The 15,963-nt window shown below is 43.3% G+C and overlaps 1 protein-coding gene across 1 annotated transcript in view; it reads right to left on the bottom strand.

Annotated features, from left to right (window-relative positions):
• The window catches only part of LOC144486592 (uncharacterized), a 41,423-nt gene extending 30,061 nt beyond the window's left edge, over positions 1 to 11,362 (bottom strand). Inside the window, exon 1 of the mRNA XM_078204640.1 lies at positions 11,131 to 11,362. Coding sequence (XP_078060766.1) covers positions 11,131 to 11,292 — 162 coding nt within the window. The 5' untranslated portion in view covers positions 11,293 to 11,362. The remainder of the gene's footprint in view (positions 1 to 11,130) is intronic.
• Between the last annotated feature and the right edge of the window lie 4,601 nt (positions 11,363 to 15,963).

Genomic DNA, 15,963 nt, shown 5'->3' with positions numbered 1-15,963 from the left:
TGCGGGGGTGGCTGGGATGGGGGGGGTGTAGCTCGGGTGGTTGGGGGTGGGGTGGGGTGGGGTGGCCGGGTGGGTCGGGGGGGGGGGGGGGGGGTGTGGGGTGGCCGGGGTGGGTCGCGGGGGGGGGGGGGGGGGGGGGCGGTGTGTGGCTGGGATGGGAGATTTGCATATTTTTCTCACTCAGGGGGTTCAGGAACAAATTTCACACAGAAAAGCTCTGGCACAGCAATAAACTCAATTTCAAAAACATGTCGAGGTTTTAAGGGAAAAGAATTGGTGAGGAAAAGTACAGCAATGTCCTAACAATAAATTAAATTAAAAAAGAGTAAGTCATATCTCTCTCCCTCCCTCTCTCCCGCACTCGCTCACTCTCTCCCGCACTCACTCACTCGCTCGCTCACTCTCTCCTGCACTCACTCACCCGCTCACTCACTCTCTCCCACACTCACTCACTCGTTCACTCACTCGTTCACTCACTTTCTCCCGCACTCACTCACTCACTCTCCCGCACTCACTCACTCACTCTCCCGCACTCACTCACTCACTCTCCCGCACTCACTCACTCACTCTCCCGCACTCACTCACTCACTCTCCCGCACTCACTCACTCACTCTCCCGCACTCACTCACTCACTCTCCCGCACTCACTCACTCACTCTCCCGCACTCACTCACTCACTCTCCCGCACTCACTCACTCACTCTCCCGCACTCACTCACTCACTCTCCCGCACTCACTCACTCACTCTCCCGCACTCACTCACTCACTCTCCCGCACTCACTCACTCACTCTCCCGCACTCACTCACTCACTCACTCTCCCGCACTCACTCACTCACTCTCCCGCACTCATCCACACGCACTCACTAGCTCACTCACTGGGGGGGATTTTCTGGCTGCGCTCGCCCCGAAACTGGAAAATCCCGCCCGAGGTCAACGGACTTTTCCATGGTCAGCCTCTCGTCCGCTCCGGTTCTCATGGTGGGCGGAACAGGAAACTTCGCCCCACTCAGTATTTCACACTCACTCACACTTAGTATCTCGCGATCACTCACACTCATACTCCCTCTCTCTCACACTCAGCCTCACAATCACTCAGTCTCTTGCACACACTCGCACTCACTCACTCAGTCTCTCGCCTTCACCCTTCATATCAAGTTTAAGTTTATTCGTCACAAGTAGGCTTACATTAACACTGCAATGAAGTTACTGTCAAAATCCCCTGGTTGTCACACACAGGCGCCTGTTTGGGTACACAGAGAGAATTTAGCATGGTCAATGCACCAAACCAGCATGTCTTTCAGACTGTGGGAGGAAACCAGAGCAACCGAAGGAAAGCCATGCAGACAAGGGGAGAATGTTCAAACTCCGCACAGACAGTGACCTGAGACTGGAATTGAACCCCGGTCCCTGGCGCTGTGAGGCAGCAGTGTGAACCACTGTGCCACCGTGCTGCCACTCAGTCAGTATCTCACTCTCGCTCCCACACACAAACACACTTTGTTCGTTTCTCTCTCCCACATCCTCACCACGACATTGTCTCCTCCCAGCCCACCACGACCTCACCTTCCGTGGGCCTTCCAGGACCTCACCCTCCCCACCCCCCGGGCCCACCAGGATTTCACCCTCCCCGGGCCCTCGCCCTCCCCAGGCCTACTTGCTCTCCACAGTCTGTCAAATCCATGGTACTTTCTCGCTTCAAAGCCGAAGTCCCCCCAGCCCACCTGCTCACTCGCTCCATTTGCCCAGCCCGCTCATGTCTCAGCCCCTCCCCCACTTGCTCCCCCGCTTGCTCACTCATGTCGATGCTCCGCTCCCCTCTCTCAGCCCTGCCAGAATCTGCCATAGCAGTCTCCCTCTCACCCCATACTCCGATTTCATTGTCACCCCAATTCCCCAGTCTTCCTCTCCTCCCATTCCCTAGTCACTACCCGCACTCAAGACTCCACCTGATTTCTAAGGTTCCCCACTATTCCAGAGTCCCACATCAAGCTGCAGGCTTCTTTGAGAGCAATGGCAAAGTTTCCGCTCCAGTGGAACATTTAAATCACCGATCTCCCGGGTTGCTAGAGGCAGCACTTGGGGGAGAAATTCATCATTACAAGTAACTCCTGGTCATTCCTTGAGAGTTCAAAATACCATAAGGACTCCACATCGTTAATAAAAAATAGCCTTCTCAACCTGTCCTGCCACCTGCCCAGAAATTTGTATGTGAATGCCCAGGTCTGTATATTCCTGCATTCCATTTAAATTGATACCATTTATTTTTATACTGCCCTCTCATTCTTCATTCAAAAATGCATCGTCTCATACCTCTGCTAATTTTCATCTGCTATGTTCCTGCCTATTTTATCAGAATGACTGTGTTCCTCTGAAATATAAAAACAAAAATGCTAGACTCAGCCGGTCAGGCATCTGTGAAGTTAACAGTTTAGGTCAGTGACTTGATGAAACAGAACAGTTCTGAAATGCCAACTCTGCTTCTTCCTCTACAGACGCTGCCTGACTTGGCTAGCATCGTGTATTTGTATTTCAGGTTTCCAGCATGCACTGTTCTTTGGTTTTGCATGTCCCTCTTTAAGTCTGGTACTGCCCTCCTGTTTTCTACAGTTCCAAATTTTCTATCATGCACAAACTTTGAAATTATGCACAATATACTTGCAGGGAGGTTTGCTAGTGTTATTGGGGAGTGTTTAAACTAGATTTGCAGGGGGATGAGAACCAGAGCGCCAGAGCAGATAGTGGAGCAGGGGTAAAAAGACAGGTTAGTTCAAGCAAAATCACAAATGGAAGGGTTGAGTGTGGTGGAAATAACCTTTTGAGGTGTGTCTATTTCAATGCCAGGAGTATTGTGGGGAAGGCAGATGAGCTAAAGGCGTGGATAGACACATGGAATATGACATTACAGCCATTAGTAAAACTTGGCTACAGAAGGGGCAGAACTGGCAGCTCAATGTTCCAGGGTTCCAATGTTTCAGGCGGGATAGAGGCAGAGGGATAAAAGGTGGGGGGGGGCATTGTCGGTCTGGGAAAATGTTACAGCGGTACTCAGGCAGGATAGATTAGGGAACTTGTCTACAGAGGCCCTATGGGTGGAGCTGAGAAACAGGAATGGTATGACCACATTAATGGGGTTGTATTATAGACCACCCAATAGTCAGCGAGAATTGGAGGAGCAAATCAGCAGAGAGATAGCTGACAACTGCAAGAAACACAAAGTTGTGATAGTAGGGGATTTTAATTTTCCACATATAGATTGGGACTTGCATACTGTTAAAGGGTTAGACGGGATAGAGTTTGTAAAATGTGTTCAGGAGAATTTTAATTGGTCCTCTTGAAGACCAGAATGGTAGACTGTGTATGGAACCAAAAGAGATGGGGGAGATACTAAATGGTTTTTTGCATCCGTAGTGACTGAGGAAACGGGCATGGAGTCTACAGAAATAGGGCAAACAGGTAGGGAGGTCACGGAACCTTTACAGATTAAAGGGGAGGAGGTGCTTGCTGTCTTGAGGCAAATCAGAGTGGATAAATCCCCAGGACCGGATAGGATATTCCCACGGACCTTGAGGGAAGGTAGTGTTTAACTTGCAGGGGCCGTGGCAGACATATTTAAAATGTCAGTATTCACGGGGGAGGTGCCGGATGATTGGAGGGTGGCTCATGTTGTTCCGTTGTTCCAAAAAAGTTCCAAAAGAAATCCGGGAAATTATAGAACAGTAAGTTTGACGTCGGTGGTGGGCAAGTTATTGGAAGGTGTGATAAGGGATAGGATCTACAAATATTTGGATAGACAGGGACTTATTAGGGAGAGTAAACATGGCTTTGTGTGTGGTAGGTCATGTTTGACCAATCTATTAAGAGTTTTTCGAGGAGGTTACCAGGAAAGTGGATGAAGGGAAGGCAGTGGATGTTGTCTACCTAGATTTCAGCAAGGCCTTTGACAAGGTCCCTCATGGGAGGTTAGTTAGGAAGGTTCAGTCGCTGGGTATACATGGGGAGGTAGTAAATTGGATTAGACACTGGCTCAATGGAAGAAGCCAGAGAGTGGTTGTGGAGGATTGCTTCTCTGAGTGGAGGCCTGTGACTAGTGGTGTGCCGCAGGGATCAGTGTTGGGTCCATTGTTGTTTGTCATCTATATCAATGATCTGGATGATAATGTGGTAAATTGGATCAGCAAATTTGCTGATGATACAAAGATTGGACGTGTAGTGGACAGTGAGGAAGGTTTTCAAAGCTTGTAGAGGGATTTGGACCATCTCGAAAAATGAGCTGAAAAATGGCAAATGCAATTTAACGCAGACAAGTGTGAGATATTGCACTTTGGAAGGACAAACCAAAGTAGAACGTACAGGGTAAATGGTAGGACTCTGAAGAGTGCAGTTGAACAGAGGGATCTGGGAATACAGGTACAGAATTCCCTAAAAGTGACGTCACAGGTGGATAGGGTCGTAAAGAGTGCCTTTGGTACATTGGCCTTTATAAATCGGAGTATCGAGTATAAAGGTTGGAGTGTTATGGTCAGGTTATCTAAGGCATTGGTGAGGCCGAATTTAGAATATTGTGTACAGTTTTGGTCACCTAGTTACAGGAAGGATGTAAATAAGGTTGAAAGAGTGCAGAGAAGGTTCACAAGGATGTTGCCGGGACTTGAGAAGCTGAGTTACAGAGAGAGATTGAATAGGTTGGGACTTTATTCCCTGGAGCGCAGAAGAATGAGGGGAAATTTGATAGAGGTGTATAAGATTTTGATGGGTATAGATAGAGTGAATGCAAGCAGGCTTTTTCCACTGAGGCGAGGGGAGAAAAAAGCCAGAGGGCATGGGTTAAGGGTGAAAGGAGAAAAGTTTAAAGGGAATATTAGGGGGGCTTCTTCACGCAGAGAGTGGTGGGAGTGTGGAATAAGCTGCCGGATAAAGTGGTAAATGCTTTTAACATTTAAGAAAAACTTGGACGGTTTCATGGATGAGAGGGGTGTGGAGGGATATGGTCCAAGTGCAGGTCAGTGGGACTAGGCAAAAAATGGTTCGGCACAGACAAGAAGGGCCAAAAGGCCTGTTTCTGAGCTGTAATTTTCAATGGTTCTATGGTCAGTAATAAACATGAAAAACAATGGCACTGGATGGAATCTAAATTATTTATAATAAGCAATAAAACTAAATGCTTTGGATGTAATTCTGATGCATGAAAAACATGTTGGGGAGACATATAATTCAAAAGTTTGGGTATGGTACACACTTCCAGGATTTTACATCAACATTTATAATGGGCAACTGGTTAAAAAATGCTCTGTAAATGATTGTCTCTGTCTATATACATACAAAAGTTATTTCATCAAAAAAGTTGATCTAAGTTTATGAAATATTATGTTTTTAAAATGTGCATATTGCTGCCCAGCTGATTATGTGCAGAAAGCTGAGGCAAGTGTTAGAAGGGAACAGTACAGTGTCTATGAGGAAGAGGACAGGAACGGAACTTGAACCTGGTCTACGTCTGACACGAGAGTTGCAATGCAAAGCTGAATAAGGCAGAAAAAAATTGGCCCATGACTTGAGGCTGCATCATGGATAGGAATTGTGAAGAATTTCAGACGGTGGCAAGGGAGAGAATAATAAAAGAAAATAATTTTTAAAAAATTTAAATGAGATAAGATTGATTAAAAATCAAAGTTACCTTCACATTGAGTGAAAATTGGTAGAATGCCTCTGCTCATCAATTTGCACCACAAAAGGCAGGAACTTGCATCTACACCCTGACAGGAAACCAATTACAGTGTTTTTTTAACCAACTGTTATTATAAATGTTGAGGTAAAATCCTAAAAGATTTGTGCACAGGAAATGTGTACCATACACAAGACTTTTTATTTACATATCCCCCGACACGTATTTTCATCTATCAAAATTACTTTAAAAGTATTAAGTTTTGTCGGTTGTTATAAAGCTTAGATTCCATCCAGCTCAGTTCACCTAAAATTAACTTAACCTTTTTGCATCATATAACAATTAAAAAATATAAAGGTACCTGACAACTGATACGATACACATAGAGACATATAAAATTGTTTGACATCAAATAATACCATCACCAATGGACCAGTCAAAATTTTCAATTTTTGCTTTGACTGCTAAAGCAAGGGAAGAAATAGCAGTGGTTCTGACCATCTTATTCCAATCCTCTCTTGCTGCAGGGGTATTACTGGAGGACTGCTAATGTTATACTGCTGTATTAAAAGGGACACAGGATAGTACAAGTAATTACAGACCAGTCAGCCAAACCTCAATGGTGGGCAAGTGAAAGAATTCTGAGAAACCGAATAAATTGTCATTTCGAGGTACTCATCAGCCAGGGGCAGTCAGCGTGGATTTGTTAAAGATAGGTCTCATTTCAGACTAATATGATTCAACTTGTTCAGGTAATAACAAGGAGTGTCAAATAGGGTAGAGTATTTGATGTAGTCCAAGAACAGGAAATTTTAGCTACAAGTGAAGATTAACATAGAAACCTTCGAGCCTGCTCCACCATTCACTTTGATCATGGCTGGTCATCAAATTCAATATCCTGATCCCCACTTCTGGATCCTCTTCACAGCTCACTCTCCCACCCAACTTTGTATCATCTGCAAATTTGGGGATAATACACTCAGTTCCCTCTTCCAAATCATTAATATATGTGAACAGTTGGGGTCCTAGCACAGATCCCTGCAGAACCCCACGAGTCACTGACTGCCAATCGGAAAAAGACCCATTTATTACTCTTTGCTTCCTTGCGGCTAACCAGTTTTCTATCCATCTCAAGACATTACCTACAATCTCATGTGCTTTAACTTTACATGGTAGTCTGTTATGTGAGGCCTTGTCAAAAGCCTTCTGAAAGTCCAAATAAACCACATCCACTGCTTCTCCTTGGTCAACTCTACTAGTTATATCCTCAAAGAATTTCAATAGATTCGTCAAGCAGGATTTCCCTTTTGTAAATCCATGCTGACTTTGTCTGATTATACCACTGCCTTCTAAATGCCGAGTTATGAAATCCTTGATAATAGACTCTAGCAACTAGAGTTCGACTCACCGGTCTATAGTTCCCTGTTTTCTCTCTAACTCCCTTTTTGAATAGCAGGCTTACATCAGCTAATGTAATTAGCTCCTTTAGATAAGCTAGAGTTGTTTTCTTTGGAAAATAGGACCTAAGGGCAGATTTAACTCAATTGTATAAAAGTATGAAGAGCCTAGATGGCGTCGATAGGTGTTGTGGGAAAAGTCACCACTCGGAGATCAGACTTGAGATTCAACATGCAGTTTATTGAATCGAAGCTTTGGGAGGATCTCTGGGCAGAGTTCCTCAATCTGGCTTGGCAGCAAGTGCATTTATATCCGTTAAAACATCGCAAACATCAGCAGTTTTGCATCCAGCCGTAGGCGGTTACATACTTTGGCCAAGTGTGCCCCTTGACAATAGTTAGTTATCAATAACATTTCGTTGAAAATACCTCACTGTTCTAGGCCAATTTCAGGCCATCTGCCCCTGAGCGACCTAACTATTCTTGTCCTTTGCTGTCTGACTATTCCTGCTTGCTTTGCACTTTTACACTAAAAATGAGACATGGCTCACCCCAGCTTGTCACTAGTCAAGGCTCGAGTGTTTGTGCTTAACCACAGAGTGCAAAAGTTACATACACAACTTTTCTTGTCTTAAAAAGTTTTACATTCACAATGATGGCTTAAAAAGTTTTATAAGTCACAATAATGGCTTGAACAGTCTCAATTTTACTCCAACAATAGGAATGACCAATTTCTGTTTGCAGAAATAACCAGGGGGCATAAATTGGCAGAAGGATTAGAACAAAGAACAAAGAACAATACAGCACAGGAACAGGCCCTTCGGCCCTCCAAGCCCGCGCCGCTCCCCGGTCCAGGATTGAATCCTGAATCCAGGATCCCCGACCAATTTTCCAGCCTATCTACATACTAATATCCTATCCACCGAGCTGTCCCTCACAGCTACGATGCTTTGTTCATCACAACCTATTAACTCACCCCCAGCCCCCGATTCCAGACCATGTGATCTCCAGGGAGAGGTGAAAACCCCAGGGCCAATATGGGGAAAAGAAATCTGGGAAATTCCTCTCCGACCCCCTGAGGCGATCGAAACGAGTCCAGGAGATCACACTGGCCCTGATCGGAAAATGCTTCCCAACCCTATTCATTTCCACTTCCACGAACACCATATGAATTCCCTGCCCCCGAGACAGGTTCCCAACTATCCGCAGTCTCGCTCTGTACTGGCACCAGCAAGATGATCATAGAATGAAGCCTTGAAACGAGAAACAAAGAACAATTAGCCCACGCCGCTCCCTGGTCCAAACTAGACCATTCTTTTGTATCCCTCCATTCCCACTCCGTTCATATAGCTATCTAGATAAGTCTTAAACGTTCCCAGTGTGTCCGCCTCCACCACCTTGCCCGGCAACACATTCCAGGCCCCCACGACCCTCTGTGTAAAATATGTCCTTCTGATATCTGTGTTAAACCTCCCCCCCTTCACCTTGAACCTATGACCCCTCGTGAACGTCACCACCCACCCGGGGAAAAGCTTCCCACCGTTCACCCTATCTATGCCTTTCATAATTTTATACACCTCTATTAAGTCTCCCCTCATCCTCCGTCTTTCCAAGGAGAACAACCCCAGTTTCCCCAATCTCTCCTCATAACCAAGCCCCTCCATACCAGGCAACATCCTGGTAAACCTCCTCTGTACTCTCTCCAAAGCCTCCACGTCCTTCTGGTAGTGTGGCGACCAGAACTGGACGCAGTATTCCAAATGCGGCCGAACCAACGTTCTATACATTCTATAGATTAGAGAAAGTGGCAATACAATTTTGCCAACCAGAGTGTGATGGGATTCTGGAACTAACCACCTGGAAGCATAGTAGAGGCAACATCACATTTAAGAAAAATCTGGATATGCACTTTAAACGTCTTAACTTACAGGGCTCGAGACCAAGAGCTGGAAGGAGAGATTGGACTGGGTGACAATTTTCCCAATTGGCATGGCCAAGATGACCAAATGAGCTCTTTCCGCAGCAAAAATGTTTCTAAGTTTTCACATCCATTGTGTCCTGTGACAGTTACATGAAAGTAACTGGAATGATCAACCATAATTGTGTATGAGGCATTATTTCCAGTTCAATACATGTAAAAATATTTAAAAACAAGATTTTGGCCTTCTAATTTAATTACACTTTAAAATGTGCTTAAATGAGTGAAATGAAAAGGTCAAAAGTCTATGATGACCTCAACTTCACTTTAATAACTTACCAATCTAATTTTAGAAATTTAGGATCAAACTACATCCAGTTCTTCATTTTTCTGTATGTAGTACACCACTGGGTTCCTAATTAACACATTTAAAAGGTATCCTAATTTTTGGAAGCTGTCACTCTCCCTTCATTTTCTGACTTATCAGCAGGCAGGGAAGTTTGGTTTTTTTTGGAGAGGGGTGGAGGGGAGAGGGTGACATAATATTCTTTGGAACCTGAAAAAAAACTTTATTTTTCTTGAGGTCATATTGGAAACTGCATTGTCTGTTTATTCCAAAATGATATAATAGATCAATTGCTTCCACGGGCAATTATAAACAATTCGCAATGAAGGATGAAATAATTCATACAACTTTTTAACCGTACATTAAAGTGTAACCTTGGTACCTTGCTAAGAAATAAAAGGGTGACTGGAAAAATTATTTATATCGCAAAATTCCACTCCAGATCAAACATGAAATTCGGCTTGTGCATTGTCATAGCACTGTCAAGAGGAAAGCCTGTAGTTTCCGGTCACTGGAAATTGAGCACAAGTACTGTTATAATACACATCCCTTCCCCAAATGCCAGCTGACCAAGGGTGTGTGTGTGTATGTATATATATATGCATACACACATCTCTCCACAATCTTCTAACAGTCATAATAAACTTATACTATTCATGGCACAGAGGAAATTGGTCTCAAAGAGTGAACTCAATATCCAGTATACTTGGTCCAGCCAGTTATCTAATATACTATACTAATTAAGTGGGAATATCAAAATGAGTGAATAAATATGCACGAATTAATAACCTCACAGTGATGAGAGGAGCAAAGTGTTAAAACTGCACATTTGAAAGAGTAAGAAGTTTAACAACACCAGGTTAAAGTCCAACAGGTTTATTTGGTAGCAAAAGCCACACAAGCTTTCGAGGCTCTGAGCCCCTTCTTCAGGTATCCTAATTTTTGGAAGCTGTCACTCTCCCTTCATTTTCTGACTTATCAGCAGGCAGGGAAGTTTGGTTTTTTTTGGAGAGGGGTGGAGGGGAGAGGGTGACATAATATTCTTTGGAACCTGAAAAAAAACTTTATTTTTCTTGAGGTCATATTGGAAACTGCATTGTCTGTTTATTCCAAAATGATATAATAGATCAATTGCCTCCACGGGCCAACACAAACAGTGGTATGTCAGGGTCAGAGGAACAGGACACCTACAGGACTTGCACCATATCCTGAGAGACACGTTTAGGGTTCAAATTTCTTTCAAGAGGAAATTATTTCAATAAAATAGGAACCTGAAAACATGTTATGCGACAAACTGATTTAAGAAATACAGAGTCAAACATAAATGGAAGTGTACTTTTAACCTATTTGCTTCACAATTTCTGAAACAAATACACTAACAGGAGCGAGATAATATTTGGCTTGTATTGTTATATTACTCTAAAATGATTTAGGAACAATTGCTTCCACCTGAAGAAGGGGCTCAGAGCCTCGAAAGCTTGTGTGGCTTTTGCTACCAAATAAACCTGTTGGACTTTAACCTGGTGTTGTTAAACTTCTTACTGTGTTTACCCCAGTCCAACGCCAGCATCTCCACATCATTTGAAAGAGGCCAGTTAAGTCTTCATCACCACCATCCAATAATTTATTAACACATCCGGGTTGTAATCAAATGCTATTTTACATGTATTAAATGTGGTGTAAGATAATAATATCTTGTTTCCAAGGTGAATGGTGGTCGATTTAATGCTGCTTCTAAAAGTCTACGTGGCTGTGTTGTGTACGAGAGGCCGAGGCTTCACGAGGCCTAGCTTGCGGTCGCCTGCCTTTACCTGCAGTCCTTGTGCTCCCGGATCCACTCCCGTGTCCAAGACAGCGATCAGAACCCCCCTGCCGTCGTACTCCGGGTACCGGGCGAGGAAAGACGCGGCGCCCGTCGCCTTCTTCGGCAGCAGACCCTGGTAAGGGAAGGAGTCGTCCACATGAAGCGCCATTACCCCCGCCCGCTGGAGCCCAATGTGCAGCTTGATCTCAGCTGCTCGCCTTCCCGCGCTGATCCTTCCAGCGAGCAGCAATCGCCAGGGATCACACACACCAAGAGGGAGTGAGTGAGGCACAGCACTGTGCGCTGGCAAGGTCAGGGGTAAACAGTATGTCAGGGTCAGAGGAACAGGACACCTACAGGACTTGCACCATATCCTGAGAGACACGTTTAAGGTTCAAATTTCTTTCAAGAGGAAATTATTTCAATAAAATAGGAACCTGAAAACATGTTATGCGACAAACTGATTTAAGAAATACAGAGTCAAACATCAATGGAAGTGTACTTTTAACCTATTTGCTTCACAATTTCTGAAACAAATACACTAACAGGAGCGAGATAATATTTGGCTTGTATTGTCTGGGAATGGTTGCATAGAAAATTGGTCATTCTGTATTTGTAAATTCCTCAAATCAATGTAGTTCCCGATGAGAATTTTAATACAAAGAGTTCCAGGGATCAATTCACACTCATGCCAACTGTACTGTTATATTGTTATATTACTCTAAAATGATTTAGGAACTATATTGTCAAATACCACATCACTCACTCTGCACTACAATCTGCACCATGGCAACAATAACATTGATTTGCAACACATTGGATGAAAGCTACTGCATTTGTCTAAAATAGCATGGTCATTTCGGACTTCTGGGCACCACAAGGCAGAACATTAATTTCAAATCGAGATAAACCCTTTAATCCAAGCAATTTGTTATAAAAATCATGTGTTGCTATTCTTAAAACCTGAACTAATATGGATGGACGGTTGATTTATAAACCTGATGAGTGATTATTTAATCTCCAATAGATCAGTACCTTTTACAAAGCTATGGGTGAAATTTAATAGCAGGGACATGGAAACCACCCAATGGAGAACCAATGGGAGCTCCACATTACCTCTACACAGGAGGCTTGATACTATTCCGAAACCATCAGGGCTCCCACTGAAGTAAGGCCCACGTCGGGCAGAAATCCCATTCTTGAGGCTGGCAGCTTTGTAGTTGGGCAGCACCACGAGGAGAGCTGCCCACTCCCAGTAATGCACTGGGAATCAACAATTAATCCTCTGGAATCAGGTAAGTGGGGTTCCCTGGAAGGGGAATGCTGGTCATTGGAGATGGGGGGAGGGAGGTGTGGGATCACCAGCAAGGATGGCTCACTCTGAGGCCCCACCTTCCTGATTCCAGGTACCTCAGTAGGGCACATAGTGCCTTTGAACGAGGGACCACCTCTCTACTTCAGAGAACCGCAGGCAAACCCAACAAGATTTGGAGCTTTTAGGTGGGAAGGTAGCCTACAAGCATTCTGACTCAGGATTTAATAGAAGGGGGATGGGAATTCAGTGCATTTTCAACCTGACCTGAGAGCAAACATTCAGGCCATAATTTTTGGAAACTATGCAGAGGCTGCTGGGTGTGGATGTGGGCTGGGTGGATGGCTTGCCTCAGTGTTCCAGCACTGCATTGACATTTTAAATGAAAACAATAACATCCCTCCAACCTTCACACTCCCCATGTCATTTACCCACCTCCCATGGCTCCTTAGAGCATCTATGGAAAGCTATTTCCTCCATCCACTCTACATGGCCCTTTATAGCCCCTTTATGCCAACTCATAGCATTCCATTCCCCACCCACCATCCTTTTTCTTTACACTATGCCAATCCATCCAGTATCTGTCATAGAAAGACCTCAGGATTTGTGTTAAGATGAGATCAAATAAAGTTCTTATGGGTCTACTGAAGAATTCACTATTTGAAAAGAAAATGCTGATTTTAAAAAACATTTAATTTCCTTTAATTACTTATAAAATCAAGTATTCCTGGTCCCACTTCAAAGAGGTGATAACTACTCAGGACTGTCAAATGACTGAAATGGCAGACACTCCACTGTGATAATGGAAGTTTATTAAATCATTCATGCAGCACTAATCCAGTAATGATAATCCTCAGGCTTAAGTCAAGATAGTGATATAGCAAGCATTGATTTTTTTTAACACTCCAGTTTTATTCACAAATAAAGGATGGGAGTTTTAAATACCTCAACAGCTCCTTTACACAGTTGGTTTTGACAGTTCAAATCTGCTTGATAGTTCCAATGAGTTTGTTTTTTGCATATATTCATACCTACTTTTAACAACACAAAAGGATACCTGACCACCAAGGTGTCCTGTGACCATAACCAAAAGAATGTCCTACCTATTCAAGCAACTCGACAAAGCTTAGACCGGCTCCTATCAGATCTGCCTGCTATTTTTCTCTCTTGGCTAACAAAAATCAGACATGACTGGAGACAGCTGTTGTTTAATATGGGCAGCAGCCTCCGTGAGCCACAGATGTGCAACTTGGAATCCACCCCCAAAACTGCCCCCCCGCCTGCCGCCCCCCCGCCTTCCACCTTGCGAAAATGGTGGGTGCTGTGCTTGGGGATGGGGCTACTTTAATTGTATCACAGTCCTTTTCCATGATTTCTATACCCGCAATGTCCCTTTCACTCATGAATACTGACACAAAGTATTTATTTCGAACCTTACCTACATCCTCCGGCTCCACACACAAATTACCACTGTGGTCTTTAATGGGCCCTGTTCTTTCCATAGTTATCCTTTTACTATGAATGTACTTGTAAAACAACTTATGATTTTCCTTTATTTTATCTGCCAGTATCCTTTCATGTCCCCTTTTTGTTCTCCCAACTTCCTTTTTAAGTTCCCTCTTCCACTTTCTATACCCGAGGGCTTCTGCTGTTTTGAGACCTTGATATCTACCAAAAGCCTCTCTTTTTCTCATTATCCAATGCTGTATTATGTCCCTCGATATCCAGGACTCACTGGATTTATTGGTCCCACTGTTTTTCTTTCTTAGAACATATTGGCCCTATATGCTCCCTGTTTCCTTCTTGAATGCGTCCCACCTTTCTGTCACAGATTTACTTAAAAGTGTCTGCTACTACTCCACTATGCTCAAATCATATCTGATCTTATTAAAATTGGCCTTTCTCCAGTTTAGAACTTAGATTTCAGGCCCATCTTTGTCCTTTTCCATAACAATCTTGAATCTAACAGAATTATTATCGATGTCTGCAAAATATCCTCCTACTGATACTTCAACCACTTACATAAATTGAAGTCCAGCATCGTCCCCTCTCTTGTAGGATCTTCTACATACTGGCTTAAAAGGTTTTCCTGGGTGCACTTTAAAAATTCCGCTCCCTCTAAATCTTTCACACTATGACTACCCCAGTTAACGTTGGTGAAGTTGAAATCCGTCACTATCACTCCCTATTATTTTTACACTTCTCTGAAATTTGCCGACATATCTGCTTTCTATTTCTCTCAGATTATTAGGGGGCCTATGGAACATTCCCAGCAATCTGATTGCTTCTTATTGATTTTTAAGTTCTACCCATATGGCTTCATTTGAAGACACTAACTCTTTACTGCTGTAACTGATTTCCTTATCAAAATTGTGACACCCCCTCCTTTTTCACCTCCTTCACTGCTCGCCTGAAGATCCGATATAGAATATTGAGTTGTCAATCCTACCTCTGTTTTAGTGACATCATACCCCCATGTTTAATTTATATGCCCTTAACTCATCTGCCTTGTTGTCAGACTTCTTGCATTAAGATACCATCAAATCTTGCCAAACTCCCTTGTTCCTTAAGTGGTCCATAACTTCTATGCCTTCCTGATTCACTTGCTGTCTCTTCTAATTTTGGAGGTACACCTCCAAAAGGCTGAACCTTCTCTCTCGATCGTACCCCCTTGCCAAATTAGTTTAAACCCTCCCCAATGGTATTAGCAAATCTCCCTGCGAGGACGCTGGTCCCATTTTGGTTCAGGTTCCCTTACCCTGAACCCACCCCACTCCTTGCTCAACCCTCTTTCCACATAGTCCCTCAGTGTTTGCCCTTCCCCCACCCCTTGCATAATCCTCCTTCCACATTGCTCCCTGGTGTAAAATGCTTTTTGACCAAAGTGAACAATATTCCTTAAAATCAATAATATTTAAATTATCAGCATTAAATATTTTACAATCATAATCACTTATTTGAATCAATCACTGCATCCCATAAGTGGAAATTGTTTCTTGCCAGCTTATTTTCAAGTCATTTAACTGAATGTTGCTGATTCTGTCAGTGCCTTAATGTGTACTGATTTTAAAAAACCTCACTACTATTATTATCCCACATCAGGGAGCAACTTCACAACTGACAGAAGACTTTTATCCCAATACTTAGGCTGCAATCAATGACTAAAGAAGAAACAAACAGCAATGGTCGGCTTACTTATGTTACTTAAAACAAAATGTGCTGCAAACATAGTGACAAAGAAAAAGCATGTAATAATTGGAAATTGTTGGGCCACTCAGAAGAGGAAAAATGTTTTGTGAATAATTTTAAACATAAGAACAGTAGCCCATTCAGTTTCTTGAGCCTGCTCTGTCATTCCAGTAGGTCTTGGTTCTTCCATTTCTTCATTCCATCTTCTCACCTTGGTTCTGTAACTTTTATAATTTTGCCTAACAGAGATCTACAAATCACAGTTTCAGAATTTTAATTGACCTAGTCTCAACAGCTTTTTGTGGAAAAAATTAAAGCTTTCTGATACCATGTTTGAAT

Source organism: Mustelus asterias, unplaced genomic scaffold (genome assembly GCF_964213995.1).
Source record: "Mustelus asterias unplaced genomic scaffold, sMusAst1.hap1.1 HAP1_SCAFFOLD_406, whole genome shotgun sequence".
NCBI classification, from domain to species: Eukaryota; Metazoa; Chordata; class Chondrichthyes; order Carcharhiniformes; family Triakidae; genus Mustelus; species Mustelus asterias.
This window is presented reverse-complemented; position numbering and strand designations above follow the sequence as displayed.